Here is a 22,935-nt window from a genome sequence, read left to right on the forward strand (position 1 = left end):
AGAATCTTGCATGGGGGGGCTATACTCATAGAATTTAAATATTGACATATTAGTAAAATTCAATGAAAATATTTTAATTAGCCTCTGAAAATTCAGGCCTCTCAGCTGACTTATATCTCTTAAACTTTACTAACATTATATTCTTTGTTAAATGCTTTGAATATTATTTTGTTAAAAGTGAAAATACCTCATATTTCTATAAACAAATACTTCTGAAGAAAATACATTGCTCATAAGGATCATTGCTAAAGGATCATTGCTAAAGCTGTGAACATTTTCCTCTTTTCAGCTAAATTTTAACTTTCAATTTTTATGATTTAATTTAACTACTTTTATGTCTTTTCCTAGAAATATAATTATAAGAGATATCTATTTAAGTGGTTTGTAGCTTTTCTTACATGCACTCTATGCCTTTAACAGTATCAGAAAATTATAAAAACTACAGGATTCAGTCACGAGCTGAACAATTTTAATAAAATTACAGGGGATCCTGGGCTAAGTTTCATCCTCTGTAACTTGGGGAATTTGGCCATAAATATGAAATTAGATGATATGTCAGTACATTTTGAGAACTCTAAGGTACTGTGTGGTTGAAAGTGTGTGTGTTTTTATGGTACTGAATTTGTGGCAATTCTCCCACAGGAATACCAGCTCATGATAGGACTGAGCAACTGGATGCTCTGGGTTGCCTATTTCTTCACATTCTTCTGTTTGTATTTTATTAACATCATATTCATATGTGTGGTTTTATTTGTCAAGGTAAGTGTCCTTTTTTACTCTAGTACGATGTGGCTAACCTTTAAGTGGGAACAGAAGTATAGAACCAGCCTAACATTTCTGGTTGCTGGGAAAGGAAAACAGCTTGTGTGTACTTCACTGTAGACTCTCACAGGATGTTTGGTCTTTTGGCAGAATTCAGTTCAAGCCTAGGTGGGTGGACCTTCTGGGAGAAATTAGTTGTTTGGTGCTGGAGATAGGCCTTTTAAAGATCCTTTCCTAACATACACAAATCCCTACATAAGCTGAGAGTAATCGTGCACGCCTGCAATCCCAGCAGGCAGAGGCAGGTCGTCATCAGCTATATACACTGCAAGGCTAGTCTGGGCTCTGTGAGCCCCTGTCCAAAATAAGTATTCATTTTTCACCTTCCTGAGTGTATCACTAGTGTTGACCAGAAATAATAAAATATTTAAGACATTTTTCTCTTATGCTATGTCATGATAACACATCACACATGACTAAACAGGATTTCTAATTATTTTGCTAGATTGAACCCGCACCAATCTTCCAATATAATGATCCAATCCTTGTCTTCATCTTTTTGTCATTTTATGCCATCTCATCAATATTCTTCAGTTTTATGATTAGCACACTGTTTAATAGAGGTAAGTACATGTTTCTTCCTGGGAAAGAGCCTCAGCAACAAAGACTGTTTGAAACCACCTTCTAAATGTTATCTACCACCACACCCACAGCCTCTGTGCTCTGAATTAGTCTGTGCCCTTGTAATTACGTGAAATGGAGCAAATGCAGAGTGATAGCTCACACCTGCAATTCTTGTACACATGAGGCAGAAGCAGGGAGGTCAGGAGTTTATGGAAAGCCCCAACAAGCCTGAACTGTCTGAGACTTTGCCTTTAAAAAAAGAAAGGTGATGAGGTGATGAAAATTGATAAGCACAGCACTCATGTGACAGTATGGTCATATTTGGGTGCTCTTTCTAACCCTGAGCCGCCTCTTATATCCATCTACTCCTTCCAGTGGGTATTGTTGAGATGCAGGAAACTTCTGAACTGAAAAGAATAGAACCTACTAGTGCATCTGGTGATGGGAAAATCAAAACAACAGCAGAATGGCTCCTTGCACTTAAATGTGTGCTGTTAGTCTGCTATATGTTTGAAATGCATGTGCCTACCCACACAGAACTGGCATTGGCCTCTAGAGTATGGACATCATATTATAAAAATTATTGTAGCATTCCCTAAAAGAAGCAGAAACAATGGAAGATAAAGGGGTATTATAATGAATTAGTTTGTTTGGTTAAGGAGGCCAAAAAGTGCTCCCATCTGAAATCTGCGACCAGAGGGTCCAGAAAAGCCAGTGATTAATTCCAGTATGTGCCCTAATGCCTAACAATGAGAGGAGCCAGTGGGGTCAGTCTAGTCCCAAGGCAGGATAAGACTAGTGTTCTGACAATGAAGGAAATCAGGAAGGTTCTCATATAAGGTAGGGCAATCAAACTGATTAAGTCCACAGATTCAAATGCTGACCTCGACTGGGGCATACAGACACACCCAGAAATAATGTCCAATTTGTGTATCCCATAGTACATTCCCACAGTACATTCAGGGTGACATGTGAAACTAGACACCAGAAGACTATGAAAATCAGCAAATCACAGCATACCTACAAAATGGTTATAGATCACAATATTGCAAGTGAAGGTGGACTTAAGAGGTATGAGGTAGGTTTTGAAGGATTTAAAGATAAGAATCAACAGATAATTCACTCATTCATCCTTTCACTCACATGTTCTTTCTTTGGGTTACATACTTTGTGATTAACATGGTTTCTAACAGCAAAGTCAAGTAAAACTGTCTTCTTCACCCTTTGAGGGTTCACAGGCCAATGGATTTTTGTGAAATTACAGTCCCACTGGAAAATGAGAATCCTTTATTTCTATGTCTTTAATATTAGACTTGTGCCAAATTAGAGATAAGAAGTGTTATATAAAAGCAATTTAAATTTGCATTTTTCAAACTATAAGTATAGTAAGATGACACAGCCCTTGGTTGGCATTGCGATACCCTAGATTCAGTTTTTAGTACCACAAAAGAAATTAATAATAAAATTGTATTTCAGTGATTATTAATGAAGCTTAATGTATGTTACTAATGAATTAGGTGTGTTTTCTCTGCTGGAAAATTTAGCCATGGTGGACAGGTATGGTAGCACACATTTATAATGCCTGCATTTGGGAGGCAGAAAGAGTACCAAAAGTTGGAGTCCAGTCTAGATTACATAGTTAGTTCCAGGCCAGCCAAGGCTTCATAGCAAGAACTTATCTCAAAAAGATTATTCACAATATCCTCCTTTGTTTCATAAAGTCCATCATTCTGTCTGAGAGTTTAGCCATTTCACTCTCTCTGTGTAGTGTCATGGATGACTTTTTCTAGACTCATAATTAATTTGTATGTTTGACTTCCAATATACTCTGCCACCTTTGCCTTTCTAGAATTTAACTCATGCCATTGCATTTAACCCATTTGCACAAGTACAGTGATGACTAAATCATGGAGGATTGGCACATGCCATTCAGCCATTTATTTCATATATGTCTCATCTTTTTCTTCTTTGTATCTTCCACTTTAATCCCCATCTCATTTTTATTCTATATAGCTCCTGACTATTTTCTTATGTAAATTATAATTAATGCTATAATTATGAGAAATTTATGACTTTAGCTTCAATAACATCTTTTTAAAAAGACTTTTTTTAGTTCCACAAAGTATTGATGATATACCTTCTCTTCCTAGAAAGGATGTTTTTCCCAGCTTTTTATTTGTTATTAGTAAATGACATAATAAAATAATAATAATAATAATAATAAATTATTAAGGACACCAAGGTCCTGATATGTGGCCCCAGAACTAGGAAGTCTCTCTTGAATTCATAAAGGACAGCTTTGTTTCTTATAGAACTTTCAGTTGACAAGTTTTTTTTTTTTTTTTTTGCTGTTGTTTTGTTTTTACAATGTCACTCCAATGACTTCTCACTTCTATAGTCCAAGAGGGAAGTATGCTGTAGTCTTATACTTGACAGGTTTTCTCCCTTGCTACTCTATAGCCTTTTTTTTTCCACAATGGTCACTTAAATCTTTATTGAACAAACAAATTTCACAGTATAGCAAGATAGGCAGCAACCCTTAGAACAGCATCTCTACAAAATCCATGCTTGACATGGACAATACAAACAGAAGAAAAGGAGAAACAAACTTTCCAAACCTGCTTTTAAAGGGAGAATTATACTTCATTAGCTTGGCTTGAAAGTAAATAATGGCACTCTTTAGGAATCAAATAGGCAACTCTTAGGGGGAGCCAAAATAGTCATTCTAGGTCTCATCTTCCCTCCCCTCCCCTTCCCCTCCTCTTATTTTCCCTCCCCTTTACATTTCTCTTCTGTTTTCCCTATGTGAGAAGCATAACAGTACCTCATCATCCACAGACATTCTCCTTTTTCTGTCTTTTGGGAATCTATCCTTGTTTCATGGAGGTTACATGTCTGGAGAAAGCCATTAGAAATGATGTTCAGAATATGCCAGACATGTAACTCCAGGGTTGACTTTTTAATGTTGTTTTCTAATGCTACAATGTAACCCAGGACCTCAGTGAGTGACAGAGGTCAGCACTTTATTTTGTCAATTCTGTGCCTTTGGAGCTTGAACATTTTTTATTTCAGATGTGTCTCAGTGTAAGGGTCTTCTACTGCCCGATTTGAAGTGGTGTTTTTGCTTTGTTTTGTTTTGTTTAGATGAGGTTTATGCTTGTTTAAAAAAAAAAGTGTAGTGATTTTCAGCCACAGTTCTTCAGATCAGATGCTTGCTTCTTTTAGTGTGACTGCTGTTTGCATAAGGAAGTAATTTTGATAGTGGTCCCAGGCCTCTTGGGCTCTGCCAATTTTCATTCTATTTTTCTTACTGTTCCTTAAGATTGTATAATGTCATTTGTACTATTTTTAACTGCTTTTTTTTCCCTTTGTCTACACAAACTTGTAAAGTTTTCATTTTGTTACTTTGCTTTGCAGTCTGGGCATTTGTTTAGTTCCTTTTCATAATTTCCATCACTTCATTGATATTTTCGATAAGTAAAGATATCTTTTCCCTACTTCCCCTCTGCTCTTTCCTTAAGGAAATTGACCATATTTAAGACAGATTGTTCACAGTCTCGGTTTAAGTCCAGCCTCTGGCCTTCCCGAGGGGCAAGTATTTTCTTTGTGCTATTGCTTGTTTTCTTTTTCATTTGCATGTGAATAGCTCATTCATCTTGTTTGCAGGCTTCCTAATTTGCTGAATACAAAAATATTTCAACTATTATTAAATGGTAGCTCTGAAAATCAAATCACATTTTGGAACTCCAAAATACTCCAAAGCCCATCTAGTTGGCTTTTTGTTGTTGTATTGTTTTAAGCTGAACTGTAGTTTCTTGATTTATTCAGGAATCCTTCTTTTCATAAATTACCATGACATAGACTGAATCTCATAATGCCTTAGGAATAGTTTGGTTGCTCCAATAGTTCTGCTTATATTTATAACTTATTATATTGTGTTGTAGCAAACAAAATTATAAATTTATAGTAACTATTATGATGTTCATAATCATTGAATATGGCGTGAACAAGTCCAGATATATGTTCCTTATGAGTTTGATTTCAGCCCTTTTTTCACAAATATCTTTATGCACACACATACTGCATTGTAAACATCACATTTGTGCTCTCCAGTGGTAACCAAAACAGACATTTTCATTTCTTGCAATGCCTACTTAGTGTATACATAAGAAAACCAATTTATATGGTGTGTTTTTAAAAATTGCTTAAATTGATCATACTTTCCTTTTCATCTGCAGTCAACTTTGCCGTGAGCTTGGGAAGTTGCTTTTTCCTCCTCACCTACTTCCCATGTATTACAATATATTCAAACTATGAACACATAACATTCAAGCAGAAGCTGATTTGGTGCTTCAACTTTAATGTTGGGATGGCATTTGGATTTAAATTCCTAATTGATGCAGAGGCAAAGAGTGAGTAGTGAGCTTATGAACTTTGTTGTGTACTAGAAGATACACAGTTGGTATTTTACTGGTTATTCATAGAATGCTATACTGTCCTCCAAAATTTTCTTCTACTTTATATAAACATATTACTATATGAGTGATTTCACAATCTCTCCAAAAATTTACTTGGAGTCCATAAGGGTCCCTTCCTGTTTGTGCTAGAGCAGGCATCTCTTCCACTGCAATGATAATGTTTTTCCAAAATTATGCATTCCAGTGAGATTTTTAGCATGCAAAGTGTTGAGGAGAGGAACCATCATCATAATCCATGGGCTTGGTTAGTTTTACCATATTTTATTTTCCTGAATTTTGTACAGTTCATTTTTATTCATCTCATTTCCAGTTGCTTCTCTGTTTGGGTATAGTGACAATTTCATGATTACTTAGTCAGATAAACATGCTCTTGGAGTCCTAAATTTTTAGGCTGTAAGATGGTACTGGACTCACATAGAAACCTCTAGAAAGCAACAACAAGCCACTCAATTATGACACAGATAAAGAGCTATTTTAGTTCCTCTGGCGTTTAACTGAATGTTTGATGATTTGTCTTAGAAACTGGAATGAAATGGAGTAACATATTCTCACCAGTGGATAAGGACAACTTTTTGTTTGCCTACGTGCTAGGAATGCTTTTAGTTGATGCCTTCCTATATGCCCTTGTGGCTTGGTATATAGAAGCTGTCTTTCCAGGAGAGTACGGTATGCCCAAGCCATGGAACTTTTTCATGATGGTGAGTCTTGGTGCCTGTTATTCACAGGTAAATCCTTGTGAATTTATTCTAAAACATATTAAGAGAAAACCACTAGTCAGTTTTATACTACTATTGAGTTAGTAGACTATGTGGGAGAACCATTCTTATCTATGTTCCTGCCATAGTAAACCACTACTGTTTTCCTAATGCAACCTGAGCCTTCATACATGCATACATACGTTCATACATACATACATACATACATGCATACATATATGATATAGGTAAGGTCTTATATCCTAAATTATTATTGCAGATATCTAAAATTATACATGAAGAAACATAACCCATGGGTAAGAGCTGGAAACTAAGCAAGTGTACAAATTGCGAGTAATGAGTCCATATACTTGCAGGAGTGTGTTTTAGAAAGGCTATGCATTCTTAAAGAACATAGCATCACCAATACTCTGGACACTAATCCAGAAGTTTAATCATGCCTAGATCTTCATCACCTTCTTTTATCTAGATTTCTTACAGTTGGAGCTCCAGGAAATAGTATGAAAATCTTTGGCCTATATGTTGCTCAGAGATATGATAATGATATAGCAGTCTCTCTATGATGTCAGTTGGCAGTAGTTTCCCTTTACTCCTCTCAAATATTTAGTTTGGTAGGGAAGGGTCTTTTCAATATTATAATTTAATTACATTTCTCATGTCCTTTTCCTCTCTCTACACTGTCCTATGCACCCCTCCCTAGTCTTTAAATTTGTGGCCTCATTTTAAAAAAAAAAAAAAACTAATTGTTACTGCATGTGTATATGTATATACATATATCCCTAAATATAACTTGTTCAATCCATATAATGCTACCTGTATATAAGTTTTCAGGGATGACCTCGTAAAACTGGATACCCAATTGGTGTGTTTTTCCCTGGGGAAGACCAACTCTCCTGTGCCCAGCTTTCCTCGATTGCCTGTGATTGCCTGTAGTTCTTTATGTAGGGGTGAGGACTCATGAGCTCCTCTTTTCCAGTTTGGTGTGTTCATTGTTCAGCACACTTTTGGGCAGCTGATGATATCACAGGGAGACATAATCACTGCAAGTTCTCTGATCATCTCAGGATCTTTTCAGGCCCTCTTCCATGATGTTCTCTGAGCTTTAGCTGTAGGAGTGCTTTGTGGATGTATCCATTGGGACTGGGCTCCACAACTCTGTATTATGATTAGTTGTGCTTTTCTGGTATGTTCTCCATCTGTTTTTTTGTTTGTTTGTTTGCTTGCTTGCTTTGTTTTGCTTGTTCGTTTGTTTGTTTGGTTGGTTGGTTTTGGTTTTTCGAGACAGGATTTCTCTGTATTGCTTTGGAGCCTGTCCTGGAACTAGCTCTGTAGACGAGACTGGCTTTGAACTCAGAGATCCACCTGCCTCTGACTCACAAGTGCTAGGACTAAAGGTGCCACTAATGCCCCGCTATGTTCTCCATCTGTTGCAAAGAGAAGTTTCTTTAATGAGGGGTGCAGACTACACATATCTGTGGGTTTAGGGACAAATGTTTATAGATTATTGTTAGCCATTATGCTGATTTAGTAAATTAGTAGTTGTAGATTCTCCTCCAATAGCTACGGCTTCACTAACATTGAATAGTCAGCTAGATCTCATTCTTGAGCCAGTCATAAGACCAAGAGAGTTGTTGATTAGCACCAAGGTAACACTACACTATTAGGGCTGCTGTGCCAGGCTGGTCATTGATTTGATTTATAGGCTAGGAGGGACTGTTGGTTGCATCCCTCCTTTGGAAGCTTGCATGGTGCTTTCTGGTTCTATGAAATCTGGTCCTCAGGGAGAAGGCAGACAGGTCAGTTCCAGCTAAGGCAACTCTGGACCCTGTTTCCAAAATACATGTTATCTTCAACAATAAGACTTTACTTTCTACTTCTGGGAGATAAACAAGGATAGCAACAATAAGCTGTGTTTTGGGAGTATCTTGGATAGCCCTGGCTAACAACTCAAAAGATGGCTTTTCATTTCTAGCATTGGGATTTTTGTTATAGGTGTCTTTCATGCCTGGAGATAGAACCAGTATGAGAAAAGTTCACCAAAACTATGGATGGACACACACACACACACACACACACACACACGATTTTGGTTTTGTTCTTTTGGGGTAAATAATGCCCATAGTTCTTTAAGACATCATTATTATTTAACCCAATTCCCCCCTTCTTTTATATTTACTTCCCTCCCCGTCTATAAAGTGCCCATCCTTTCCCCATTTCCCCTGACAGATCATTTGTATCCTGCTATTCCCCTGTATCCTCCTCCCACCTCCCTCGCCCTTTCTACAAAGCCCCCTCTTTTCCCATTTCCCTGGTAAGATCACTTATATGATGTTTTTCTATTACTCCCCAGCCCCCTCTTTGCTGACAACAGTTTTGTTTTATTTTCCTGGTTTCTCTAGTTACTACAGGCTATGTTATGTATTTACATCTGAAGATTTAGAACTAGGAGCTTCTGATAAGAACATATGGCTTTGGGGTCTAGGTTACCATGCCCAATATGATCTTTTCTAGGTCCATCCATTTATCTGCTAAGTTCATGATTTAATTTTTCATTACAGCTAAATAATATTCTACGGTGTGTTTGTACCACAATTTCACTACCCATCAATCAGTTGGAGATCATTTACGTTGTTTCTATTTCCTACCTATTGTGAATAGAACAGATGTGAACAGGACTGAGCATCTATCTCGAGGGTAGAATGTTGAGATCATTAGGCATATACCAAGGACTGGCATAGCTGGGTCATATGCAAGATTTATTTTTAGTTTGAGAATTCTCCATACTGATTTCTATAGTGATTGCAGCAGTAGTTTGCAGTTGCACCAACAGTGAATAAGGGTTCCCATTTTCCTCTTTCATCCTCTCTAGCATTTGCTGTCTTTTATGCTGTAGATCTTCATTTTAATTTAATTACTGGAAGTTTTTTATTTCTTTCGGTTTTTTCCCTTTGGCCCCCATTCATAATTTAGTAATGAGTAGTTTAATGTCCTTGAGTTTGTGCATTTCCTAGAGGACTTCACCATCAATTTAAAGTTTTGTTGGGTAGTGGTCAGGTAGCACACAAGGAGTAATTTCAGTCATTTTGAATTTCAAAAGATTTGTTTTATGTTCTAAAATGTGCTCCATTTTTGAAAAGTGTCCATGTGCTGCAGAGTTGAATGTGAATTCTTTTGTTTCTGAATACAATAACTAAAGGTATCTGTTAAGTCCATTTGATATGTGATGTAAATTAATTCTGATCTTTCTGTTTATTTTTTATTTTCATTTATTTATTTATTTGCCCAGATGGTCTGTCTTTTGGAGAAAGTTAGATGTTAAAATTACTTTGTATTAATTGATTGGTGTTAATGTGTGTCTTTAAATCCAATGATAGATTTTTTTTTTTTTTAATGAAATTGAGCACACCGAGTTTGGTGCAAATATGTCAGATAATATTGTTTTCTTGGTTAGCTGTTCCCTTGATTAAATCAGAATGAAATGTCCTTTTAAAAATCTCTTCTAGTGAGTTCTAATTTAAAGTATATATTTTCAGTTATTAGGTTAGTGGTGCCTGTTTGCTTCTTGGTCCGCTTTTATTGGGTTATTTTTGTCCATCCTTTTACTTTAATGTGGTGCCTATCTTTAAGATTAACATGTTTCTTGTAGGCAGCAGATAGCTGTATTTTGTTCTTGATCCATTTGGATAGTATATGTCTTTTGATTGAGGAATTGAGGTCATTGATATTTAAAGTTATCACTGAAATGTGTGTGTTCATTGGGTTGTTCAATTTTGGTTTGTCTTCTCCATGGTCCTTCATATTTTAATAATTTTGGCTTCATTTGTCTATCCACAGTGTCTCTGCTATGCTAATTTTTCTCTTAAGCCCAAAAGATTGCTTCCTGCGTCTTTCTTAGTTTTGGTTTGTTGAACATAATTTTTTTATCAGGCTGCTTATGTTGTAGAAATTTTTTCTTTCTCCTTCAAAATGGCAGATAGTTTTACAGTATATATTATTTTATGTTGGTTGTCACAGTCTTTTAGGGTTTGGAATGGATTGCTCTGGGTTCTTCTGGCTTTTGAAGTTTCTATTGAGACATAAGCTGTTATTCTTATTGGTATTTCTTTATATGTGACTGGAGTATTTTTCTCTTGCAACTTTCAATATGATTTGTTTTAACTATAATATGCCATGGAGATTTTCTTTTCTTGTCTATTTGGTGTTTGGTGTGCTTCTTGTATCTATATGGGTGTGTCTTTCCTTAATTTAGAAAAGTTTTCTTCTATGATTTTAAGTATCTGATCTATGCCATTGACTTGAAATTCTTCTCTTTCATATATTCCTATGAGTTTAAGGTTTGGCCTTTGCCTGATATATATATATATATATATATATATATATATATATATATATATATGTTCCTTATTTAGTCTTGATCCTCTATTTCATCTTTCAGACCTGATATCCTGTCTTCTTCCTAACTCATTCTATTTGAAAAGCTTTCCTTTTCTGAATTTGTTATGGACACAAGATGGGAAAGATGTGAGGATGTGAGAATGGGTTGGACTTGGAGGTGGGGAATGTATTGGAATTAAAGTCAAGTGGCTAGGGGGGAATGTCCTGGTGTATATGTTGTGTTTCCTGCTTCAAGACAGACTGAGGGAGTAGATCGGTCTGAGTGGAAAGGTCAGATATTACATGAGAGATTCCTGTGGTTTTGTGGCTAGGTGGGGAAGATTCCGGCTCAAGCCTAATCTCCTTCACGGTGAAACAATGGAAGGCCAGACTAGACTGGTGCACAAGTTCTGAGAACTTATGAGACTGGTGGAGTTGAGGAAAAGGTATGGATGAGGAGGTCAGGGGTACTTTCAAGAATAGGTCTGGGCAGAAGCCTAGAAGCCCAGAAGGTGTTGGGCTAAGCAGTAGTATGAGATGTGGGACCCTGTGGGGGGTCTTGAGGTCCCATGATGTACAGGTGTGGGTGTCTATACTAGAACTGGTCACTTGCTGTGGGATTCAGCATAAATCTGGTGGGTTAAGAAAAAGAAAGTGAGAATCTACTTGTAAGGGTTACTTACCAGGCTAGACCTTGGAGGAAGACATAGGGATTCTATAGCTACCTTGCTCTAAAATCTGATCTCAAAAACTGTATGAAGCCCATCTCAGTGCAAACACTGTTTGGTTAAGGTATTTTCTAATGTTCCCATTTCCATGCCACCAGTTACATAATTTCTATTCCCTTTTAGCACTCGTACTGGTTTGGAGAAACACCTAGAAAAAATCCTAAAACCACCCAATCTAATGAGACAATTCAAAGCAAGTATTTTGAAGCAGAACCAGTTGATTTGATGGCAGGCATCCAGATCAAACACCTGCACAAGGTACTCTAACATGACCTCCCTTCATAATTAAGCTGCAACTTTATTTGTATTAACTGTAACCTTCAATATGAGAGATACCAAAAATATTCAATAATTTTTTATTTATGTATGTTAACTAAAAAGACATAGCCATTGAATTTACCTCTCCAGAGAAATATAAAAATGATAAATATACAATACTTAATAGTTGATCCTTCTTCTAGAAGATAATCAGATTCCTTATAACCTGTGTCATGTAGTCTATATATGCTGCCATTTTAAAGTGTAACTAGTGGAGTTTTGTGACTTGAGTGGGCAAACATTAATTTCTGTTTGCTAATGTTTTCCATTCATCTACTTGTGATCTCTTTTGCCTGGGTAGTTTTGGGGGGATGGTGGAGGTGACACTTGTATCTGTAAGTCTTATTGGGTTTCTGTAGGCATGCAGCTCAGGAGATTCATGTTATCTGGGATTTCCTTCCCTCTCAAGGGTCTGCATAAGCTTGAGATATGAGCTCCTAACTCTACAGCCTAAAGATAATCAAGAGGGTTGAGAGCATTTATTTTCTTATACAACTTTCCCAGCTTCATTATATTACAAGAAGTCTTTGTTTTTCTTTTATCAATCTAATGCAAAATTCAGCTTTTTCCCAAGTTGTCTCCAGAACTCCAAACATTTCAATAAACTTTTATATTAAGGTTAGTACCCTGTAATATAGTTAAAGCTAGAGACAACTTACCACAGGATACATTTGTATCCCCAAATGTATTTACCTGAGTCTCCCACAGTTTCTTTACTTTCCCTACCTTTGCCCCCAAGAATTTCCTCTCGTGCATATATAGAGCACTTCACCCTTCCACATACTTCTCCTACACTTGCATATCTAGGGAAATGACAATATTCAGAAGAACTAAATGTCTTGCATCCTCTTCATTCATTCATTCATTCTTTTTTTTTTTCATTTGTTCATTATTGCCCCTGGAGATCCAGCAGTAAAAACCTCAGAAAAAGTCCACAATCATAAGGAATTTTCATTCTAGTATAAGTGAAAACATCTTAGCAATTAAACAAATGAGGTAATTATAACCTATATTAGTGTCGTTGGGAAAAAATAAAAATTGTTAATGATACAACAAATTAAAAATAAAATGGGGAGAAGAAATTCATCAGCTTATTCAAGGAAATTTGACCATTGTGGATGCCAACAGTTACCTCTGTTGAAGAAGACCTCCTCAGCCCAAATTAAATGCATTTCTCCAGGACATCTACCAGGGGCTGCTTGAAGTGGAGGCATGATGGCTCAGCTGTCTTCTAGCTTGGCTCTACATCACCATCTACAGTTTGGAATTGATACTGGAGAGACTTGTCATAAGATCTGTTGTTGAGATTCAACAGCTGGAAGAAATGGATATTAGTGGACCAACTCACAGACATTGGAGAGACTATAGGACAATCCAGAGTCTGTTTATTAGGTTTACTGATTAGCCAGCCAAGGCTCTAGTTTTGACACAAGAACTTAAAACACTTCCCTAAGCCTGGAGCTTTTGTCTAAGGAGACTACTGGAGAGACACCCCTCACACCATTTGGTGAAACCTGAAGCAGCATCTTAGTTTTTGTCTCACAGAGAGAGTGCTGTCTTTCTTCATGGACAGGGCAATGCATCGGAAGGAATGTCTGCTTTAATTCTTCATGCCAGGGCTTGATTCCCAGGTTGTCCAGTTCTGTGTTCCTGAAGTAGTTTACAAATCAATTGTTTTAAAAAATAACCAAAATATCTTTAGAAGTGTGTGCATGGCATCTATATTCTCTGGATGTTTGAGCCATCTTTCCTGAGGGTCTCTATCATTCCTTAGACTTCAGGCTGTTTCACCTTTTTTTTTTTTTTAAGGGAAATTATGGTTTTGAAAATTATTTAGCATCTACTTGTTGCTAAACTGGAAATGATGTTCTTTGTAGCTGTTTGTATTCCAAACAGAAACACTGCTCACCTCCATGAAAGGTGTTTCAGATGAGCATCCACAGTGGTTTCCATTTGGCTTTTCTTCAAAAACTCTTTCTGTATGTGTGTGTTCGTAAGTGAATGTTGCTATATGTTATGTGTGTATGCATGTATGTTCATGTGAATATAGTCACATGCCATGACTCACATATATAGGTCAGAAGACAGCTGTGTCAGTCCTAGGCCCCTACCTTCTCTGAGACAGGGTTTCTATTGTTTCTTGATTTTTACATAACAGGTAAGATGACCCACTATCTTCCAAGAATTCTCCTGTTTCTGTCTCCCATGTCTCTGCTGGAAAATTGTTATCAAGGATATGACTGGCTTTTGTGTGGGTACTGGAGATTTGAACTCAGACCCTTATCCTTGCATAGCAAGTATCTTTGCCCATTGAGCCATTTCCTCTGTTCCCAAAATAAAGACTGACTAAAATTTTGGCCTTGTCAGCTTCAGAGTGGTAATTAAAACAACAAAGGAATGGATAGGATTTTCATGGAAATATTGTACACCTGTGAAATTCTAAAACTCATGTTGTATCTTCAAAAAAGATTATTCTTATTACACTATTCCTCCTTATTACACTCTATTTCCCCATAAGATTAATGTGTAGTCTTGCTTCTTCTATATAAAGAGTTGCTGTGTGTACTTGTTCTTCTAAACTGTTTATGAAGGATACACAGTTAACATTCTCCCAACAGGAATTCAAAGAGGGTAACACCACCAAGATAGCTATTGAAGACTTGTCTTTGAACTTGTACCAAGGACAGATCACTGTTCTTCTGGGACACAATGGAGCAGGAAAATCCACTACTCTTTCCATTCTCTCAGGTAGGTGTTTGTCTCTGTTGAGGAGGTGTCCTTAGGACACTGGGGATAAAGCAATGAAACTTGCATGCTATAGTTTAATAGTCTAGTTTGTTTTCACATTTGTAAATACTATGAAAACTTAAAAGTTAGTGTTCTGGGAGGAAATATCACATAATGGCCAACATATCATGAAGACAGTACATTTCTTAGTATGTATGTGTCTAAGAACAGAGCACTGAAAATCCCCAAAGCCCAAACTGAAAGATTTGAAAAGGCAACAGACACATTTGCACTTAGAGACTTCAGTACCACTCCTGCAGCCACTGATGGAGCCAGTAGATGGGACAGGACTGAGAATGTTGAGGACTTAACCACCAGGCTCCAGGTCATGCCTTTGGAAAGCTGAGCCTAACAACAAACAGCTAAGCAAACAACCCCCTATGAGCTGGTACATCAGATCCTAGGCTGCCTGGACAAAGGAGTAGAGAGAACTGAGAAGTATGAAATGTTCAGGCAGAAAGAAAATGATTTTAAACTGAAACATGGATTTTTAAGAATTCAAGAGTACCAAATATGGTAAAACCATTGGTACATATAAAAAACAATCTAAGCCTTCTTATATGTACATTTTCCTTTTGAATCTATCCAATACTTAAATAAAAGCAATATTCAACTTTTGGTCCTCTAGGCCTACCTACCCCATATGGAGTGCTCCAGTGAAACAGACAAGCTAGGAGAACAACAGAAGTCCAAACCATTTGAAGTGTCTGAAAAGTGATAGGAACAGGTTAAAAAAAAATGGAGCAGATGGTCTTTAGAGGGCTAAACATCAAGACTGCTGGCAAGAGTCCTGTTCGGATCAGAAAAACCTTGAAGATTTGCTTTAAATATATCCCCTATCCCACACCACCAGATCAGATTGCCAAGCAGAGCATGCCCCAGGGTATTGTGGCAAAGGACAGAAGATCAATCCATAACTAATTGAGTCTAACTGCCAGGCATAATCCCCAATGGATCAGGAAAGCTTAATTGAAAAAAGAAAGAGACAACCCAAGAAAGCCAGATGAAAACCACAAATAGCTACTTCACAGAGTAACACCCAACACTCCACTTTGCAAGAGAAAGGGAATTTACCAAAATCCACCAGCTAAGTCAGAAATTAAATACACAAACAGACAACAACCTGGTGAGGATGAGGGCAATCGGTATTTAAGTTACTACAGCTGTGTGTGCTTCTGTATCGTGGCTAGAAGTCAACACCCTGATTCACTTCTCCTCCTTGTTTATTTATATATTTTGAGATGGTTCTCACTGAAACCAGAGCTCACCATTTCAATTATTATGGCTTGTCTGGGAGCCTCAAGGATGACTTTGTCCCTGCCTCAGTCACTACTCCTATTCTACCCTTCATCTCCTTTCTGTGCCAGGGTTATAGTTTATACCCCTATACCTGGGTTTTATGTGAGTACTGGGACTCCAAACTCAGGGCTTCATGCTTGTACACCAAGCATGCAAGCACCTTACTAACTAACCTATCTCCACAGGCCCAGAAGTCTTAAAAAAGAACAAAATAGGAGGAGTAGGAAGAGGGAGAGGAGAAACAAAGGGTGGAAAAGGAAAAGCAGGGGGTGGAGGACCAGGAGAAGGAGGACAGGGGGAGGAAGAGGAGAGGAGGAGCAGAAGGAGAGAGGAAGTAGGGGAGGAACAAAGTGTGACTTATAGGACAAGTACAGGAACCCAAGTAAGAAGTACATTATTAGAAATGAACAGTGGGAACTGGCAGAAGAAAGAATCAGTGAATTTGAAGAAAGATTGATAGATAACGATGTGAGTAACAGAAAAAGAAAAAGTAACAGCATCAGAGAAATACAGGTACCTTTATGTGCACTGAATGCATGTGTATTATCATTGGCAGACAGAAGAAAATGAGAAAATAGGAGAAAAGTATGCTAGAAAATGAAAGTTGAAAATTTGCCAAATTTATTGATAATATCACATGGCTTATTCAAGAAATCAACAAATCTTCAATAAGACAAACTGAAGTCCATATCCAACATGTTATAGTAAATTCTGAAAAACAAAGACAGAGAAGATATTGAATGCACCATAAGTGTCACTCATGTGCAACAGAGCCACTTTGAAACTAAGAGGTGACTTTTATCAAACAACACAGGCCAGATGTGAGTGAGGCAACACATTTAAACTGGTGAAAGAAACAGAAGTGAAGATGAAAGGATGGCATTCCCAGATGAATTCATTTCAAAAAGACTTCATTCCCGGAAATACTAAGAGGTTCTCAGGTTAAATATAAGTAAACCCAATGAAATTTATTCAAAACTATTCAATTTAGTCTCAGGCAGAAAAAGGCCACATTCATCACAAAAACATCACAAGACCAGTCTATAGGACACATACTAACATTCTTCTCCTCTGAAACCTCTTCATCCAGGAACCCTCAGCACCACTGTCTTTCATGCCCCTACTAGTGTGGCATGTTAAACTCTACTTAAAGCATCCCTCGGCTTTCCTAACCAAAGTCCCAAAGTCCACATTCCTCCAACCAAAAACATGACCAGGCCTATCACAACAATACTCCAGTCCCTGGTATCAACTTCTGTCTTAGTTAAGATTTCTGTTGAAATGAAGACACACCATGACCATGGCAACTCTCATAAAGGAAAATGTTTAATTGTGGCTGTTGTTACAGATTCAAAGGTTTAGTCCATTATTGTCATAGCAGAAAGCATGATGGCTCATAGGCAGACATGGTCCTGGAGAAGGAGCCTAGAGTTCTACATCTGGGCCTTGCTTGAGCATTTGAAGCCTTAAAACCCACCCTCAGTCTGCGCTCAGATGGCCAGCACTCATGGGAAATCTTGGTGTGAGGACATGTTTGTCACCTCAGTGTTGGGAAAACATCAGGCTTGCTAGCCAGTCAGTGAAACCAAAAGGTTCCAGGTTCACACACTGACTTTAGCGCAACAAAAACAAAACCAAAAACAAAAACAAAACTAAGATGGTGAGTAATGGAGGAAGACTCCCAAAGTCAACCTTTGGGTACCGCATGCACTTGCAAATGTACCTACCTGTTAGATGTTTTTTTCATTGGGGTGGAGTCATGTTCTGTTCATGAAAAAATGTAAAGGAATGCTAACCAAGAAAGAAAGACGTTTTTGCATTTTAGACAAGCATGCTCACACTGCGGTTTGAGGTCTGCCACAGGTGAAAATGACTTCACCATAACTGAAGCTAAAAGGCAAGGAGACTGGGCAGTTGAGATCTCACTTTTTTTATTTTTTATTCTTCAATAAATGGTCAGCAATGATTGTAAACAGTGTGAACCACACACAGACTGGTTCATCTGTCAAAGAGATCTGTAGATAGCAACAGACTGGGCACTGAGTTGGCTTGGGACATGCTTTTCTAGGCTTGAGAGGGCAGACCACAGAGAAGATAGTAGTTGGCCTGTATTAAGTATAAGGAACTTGAGTACTCGTGTGATAGCTACACAAAATCTAACTTCCTCATAAACCAATGAACAGGATGGCTCCAAAAAGACTCCAGCACCCTAATGCATGCAACCTTTGGTTACACTCTGTTACATGGCAGAAGAACAGACTGCAGATCTTCAAATAGGGAGGCCTCCTTGTGCATCTGGGTAGGTGTGTTCTAAATACAAGAGCTCTTCAAAGCAATGGGTCTTCTTTATCTGGGGACAGAAATCTGTGGCAGGGAGAGTTTAGAGCTTCAGTGTCTGAGAAGGACACAACCCAGCAGTGCTGGAAGTAAGCCACGGGAAAGCAGGGGGAATGTGTGCAGCTTCTAGAAGCATATGGCCATGAAGGAAATGAAGGCGGTCCTACTGCTGCAGCAAAGAACGGTATCCTGCAGACCAGGGGACAGATGCTCTGGTCTCATGTTAGTACTTGGATGAGGCTGGGAGAACATGTGTCTTTGGAGAGTCCCAGGAAGAGCCCACCCTGAACCAGGAAATAACAAAGCATGCAGCTTAAAGTCATTAAGTTTGTGGTGACTTTTTCTAGTAGCAACAGTAAATTAAAACAAAGAGACAGTTTTAAAAAAGAAAAAAAAAAACCCACCCTCAATGGCACACTTCCTCCAACAAGGCCAACCTATTTCAATAAGGCCACGCCTCCTAATATTGCCACTCTTTGTTGACCAAGAATTCAAATCTATGAGCCTACAGGATCCATTACTGTTCAAACTACCATAAGTATTAAAGAAGTGACATGTAACAGTCTCTGCTAATATAGTTTCACCCTTTCCTTAATAAACAAAATGCACCACTGCATCATAGCTGATAACAGATATAGATGCCATATATAATCAATAGGATCAGAAAGAAGGGAGGGAGAGATATGCAGAGAACACACTCACTCAATTATCTGGAATTAAATTACTATAAACTTGAAATAGCTCTAAAACAACTACAAAGATAAACAAAACCCATTGGCAGTCAAGAGTGAGGGCACATACCTGTGACTCCAGTATTTAACAGGTAGAGGCAGGTAGATAAGCAGTTCAAGGTCATCCTCACTACATACCAAGTTCAAGGCATCCAGGGCTACATGAGACCCTATCTCAAACAAACAAGCAGATGAGCAATAGTGAGAAAAGAATGAAAGTAATAAAATTATTAGGATAGAACTATTTATTCGATGCAAAAGAAAGCATCAGTGGACATAGAGGACTAAAGATCACAGGCACAAAATGAAAGGAAGGTGGCAGCTGGAAACCCAACTGTATTAATGTTTGCTTCAAAATCCAGGAGGCATCCAGGAGCAATAGCAATGGTCTGTGTTGTTTCAGGTCTCTCTTAGACACCTCTGACAACAACGCCGGAGAAGGCTTCTCATATCGGATCCTGGGGTTTTCATTACATAGTCTATGCCCAAGGGGCATGATTTTATTTAAAATAAAGTGATACACATACACACGCGTGTGTGTGTGGGGGGGCATGTGTGTGTGTGTGTGTGTGTGTGAGAGAGAGAGACAGAGAGAGAGAGACAGAGATTTTAATTAAATACAAAATAATATGATTCCCTAGGTCTTTTTCAAACATTCTTTGTATTTTGTTCTCACCTCCCCCTCTCTTCCCTTACAGTTACCATCCCCCCCATTGTCCCAGTCTCCCCTTGATGGCACTTGTATCCTGCTCCTCCACATTCTGGCACTCCTCCTTGGCACCTGATCCCTTTTGTCCTGGTTTCTATGGTTACTATAGGCTATATATTCACATTTGTCTTTCTGGGTTGTTGAAGATACCACACTCTTCGGACAAAGAATTTGAAGGCAATGAGCTGGAACTGACTCTTCAGCCTCCTCCTCAAGGACTAGATCTTATAGTATCAAAAGGGAATATGTAAGCTGTCACTATGTTTAAAAAATAATAAATTAATAGAGAATCCAGCAAGCCCTTAGTAGTCCAGCTACCTGGGAGACTAGAGTAGAGGATCTCTTGAGAGCAAGAGCTCAACACACTCCTCCGAGCAACATAATAAGATCCTTTCTAAGAAAAGATCCGAGTTATCCCATTTAAAGTAACATTTCTCCTTTTTAAAATTGGCCTCTTGCTACAGCTGCCTAAGACTGTACAACCATCTGAACCATTTTGAAATAACTTTAATGACTGTGTACTTTTGTAAAAATTACGTTCTTCAAGGGTAACAGTTTTATGGTGTGGGTTTTCCAGTTTAAAAGTTGTGTGCCCAAAGCTATTGCAGTGAACAGGTTGTACTGTGAATAGTAACTGTTGACAAGTGGCTGGTGGTGGTACTGAATTGTTCCCATGTTACACTTTCATGCTTTTATCACTCCAAGTGATTTTCCCATCTCTAGTGAATATTTAAACATCACAACATCCAAATAAATAGGAAAAATGGAAAAATGCTGTGAAGTATTTTTAATATGACCCCCAAAGTAGCCAACATTTTTTTTGTAACTTATATTAGTGAACAATCCATGTGTAGATTTTGGCACATTTCCTCACAAAGCTATTCTGTTTCATTATCTGCCTGATTCTAGGTCTCTATCCCCCAACCAGAGGAGAGGCCTATATTCATGGTTATGACATCTCACAGGACATGGCACAAATCAGGAAATCCTTGGGCTTGTGTCCTCAGCAGAACTTGTTGTTTGATCACTTGACAGTGTCAGAACACCTTTATTTCTACTGTAGGGTGAGCCAAGGGTATCTCTTTTTTCCTCTCATTCTGTTCAGGTAGATCACCAAATACTAATATTCTTAATCTTATAAAGTTCAAGAAATTAGATGGATTTTCCTCTAAACTTAAGGAGTAGAAAGGGGGGGTAAACCACTCCAGAGTTGATGTAAGGAAGGAGCTACTGTGAGATATCTGTAAGATCTGGAGGTCGGGAGGACTAGAGGGAAACATTACCCTTGGGACAGCTATGCTTGTGAACCCATAGCAGCTGTGGTTGCCTACACAAGATGGAGCCAGTCAGCACTCCAGCACAGACTGTGGATGGACTCACAAAGCACCACTCTAGAGGAGCTTTGGTGGTTGGTTGTTGCTGAGAAAAGGAAAGTGGCAGCTGGTGGGTGACTCATTCTCCAGTGGACAGCCCCACATGCATCCACAGACAGACAGCAGGACTGGACTCAGTGGGTTATGGAAGCCAATGTGAAGCTGGGAGGGAGACATGGCAGGAAGTTCTGAGAAGAGTCAGAAGAGGAGGGGGAGGTTGATATGATCAAAATACATAAGAAGTCCTTAAAATCAGAACATGATTTTTAAAAGGAACATCTAAGACGAAAATTCAAAGTTCCATGCAAACTATGCCTCCTTCTTTTAGGTAAAAGGAATACCTCAAAAGATGTGTCTTGAGGAAATTAACCACATGCTGTCAGCTTTTAACCTGCAGGAGAAACGTGATGCATTTTCAAAGTCACTGAGTGGAGGCATGAAGCGCAAACTCGCCATCATTATAGCACTGATAGGGGGCTCCAAGGTAAAGGGACAAGCTAATTCTGTATTACAGCATGTTTAAAAATCCAAGTGATGCAAATCAGAAAGCTGACATAGATTTAACACTTTGAAAGCAACTCACATGGAATTCATATTGTCAACTTCATTGGTATAAAATGATCATGAATCTGGTTTTAGTACAGAAGTCCTAGTTTTACAAAAATTTACTATCTTTGCTCAGATAGACATTTTACTTAAAAATCAAAAAGTAAGCCCAGTACTGGTAGGACACCTGTGGGGCCAGTGCATATTAACATAATCAGAATTGTTCTGTCTCTAGGTGGTGATACTTGATGAGCCAACATCTGGCATGGACCCAGCCTCAAGGAGGACCACCTGGGATCTCCTTCAAACCTATAAACAGGACCATACCATCCTGCTGACCACCCACTACATGGAGGAAGCTGATGTGCTTGGCGATCGCATTGCTATCATGGTCCAGGGAAACTTGCGGTGCTGTGGCTCTTCAGTCTTCCTAAAAAGACTATATGGTCCATTTCCTTTTATTATTCTTAAGATGTTGTTGCCTTAATAATATTCTTTCAACCTAATTCCCATTGATGTTGTATATGTAGTCAAAACTTGGAATGATCCCTATGCTGTGTACAACTAACATTCAGCTGTAAGTCCTTTGAATGGTGGTTCTATTTTCTTCAATATTATCTCCCACTTTTGTGTTTATTATATTGTCTAATATTGACACTCATTTCTCTCACAATTTCTAGGTAAATATGATCTAATGCAATTGTACATCAGTGAGATTATGGCTAGATACAGAGATATAGAAAAAAGTTATCAGAGAGGGATAGATCACTTTCTAATTTCCCTTGTGATTTGTGTCTGTTTGTGTGTGTGTGTGTGTATGTGTGTGTGTGTAACTCACTGTCTATGCTGCTTAATTACCTCACAGTTCTGAAGTTTCCAGCCTGATTTAATACTTTATCCTGTGTTTGTCTGAGAAGATACTTTGTCTATCTTTTAAAGTCTATTCTTGGCTTACAGTTCTATGTTCCATTCTGGAGATGCTCCTGAGATCACAGAATGGGTATTCTGCTGTGTTAGGGTGTTCCCTATTCCTGTCTTTTTTGTCAAGCTTCTCTTATTTCAATGTGAAGACCTGTGACATTTCTCTCTAGATATGCCTTATGCTGACAAACTCTTATATTTTACTTACCTGGTATGCCGTAGTTTCTGGTCC

General features: G+C 38.2%; 1 protein-coding gene across 1 annotated transcript in view; it reads left to right on the forward strand.

Annotated features, from left to right (window-relative positions):
* The window catches only part of LOC127228265 (phospholipid-transporting ATPase ABCA3), a 78,786-nt gene that overhangs the window by 10,948 nt on the left and 44,903 nt on the right, over positions 1 to 22,935 (forward strand). The window contains exons 6-14 of the mRNA XM_051192827.1: positions 643 to 759; positions 1,268 to 1,385; positions 5,625 to 5,798; positions 6,384 to 6,562; positions 11,806 to 11,940; positions 14,619 to 14,748; positions 20,773 to 20,927; positions 21,565 to 21,720; positions 22,018 to 22,228. Coding sequence (XP_051048784.1) covers positions 643 to 759; positions 1,268 to 1,385; positions 5,625 to 5,798; positions 6,384 to 6,562; positions 11,806 to 11,940; positions 14,619 to 14,748; positions 20,773 to 20,927; positions 21,565 to 21,720; positions 22,018 to 22,228 — 1,375 coding nt within the window. The remainder of the gene's footprint in view (positions 1 to 642; positions 760 to 1,267; positions 1,386 to 5,624; positions 5,799 to 6,383; positions 6,563 to 11,805; positions 11,941 to 14,618; positions 14,749 to 20,772; positions 20,928 to 21,564; positions 21,721 to 22,017; positions 22,229 to 22,935) is intronic.

This window comes from Phodopus roborovskii, unplaced genomic scaffold, assembly GCF_943737965.1.
Source record: "Phodopus roborovskii unplaced genomic scaffold, PHOROB, whole genome shotgun sequence".
NCBI lineage: Eukaryota > Metazoa > Chordata > Mammalia > Rodentia > Cricetidae > Phodopus > Phodopus roborovskii.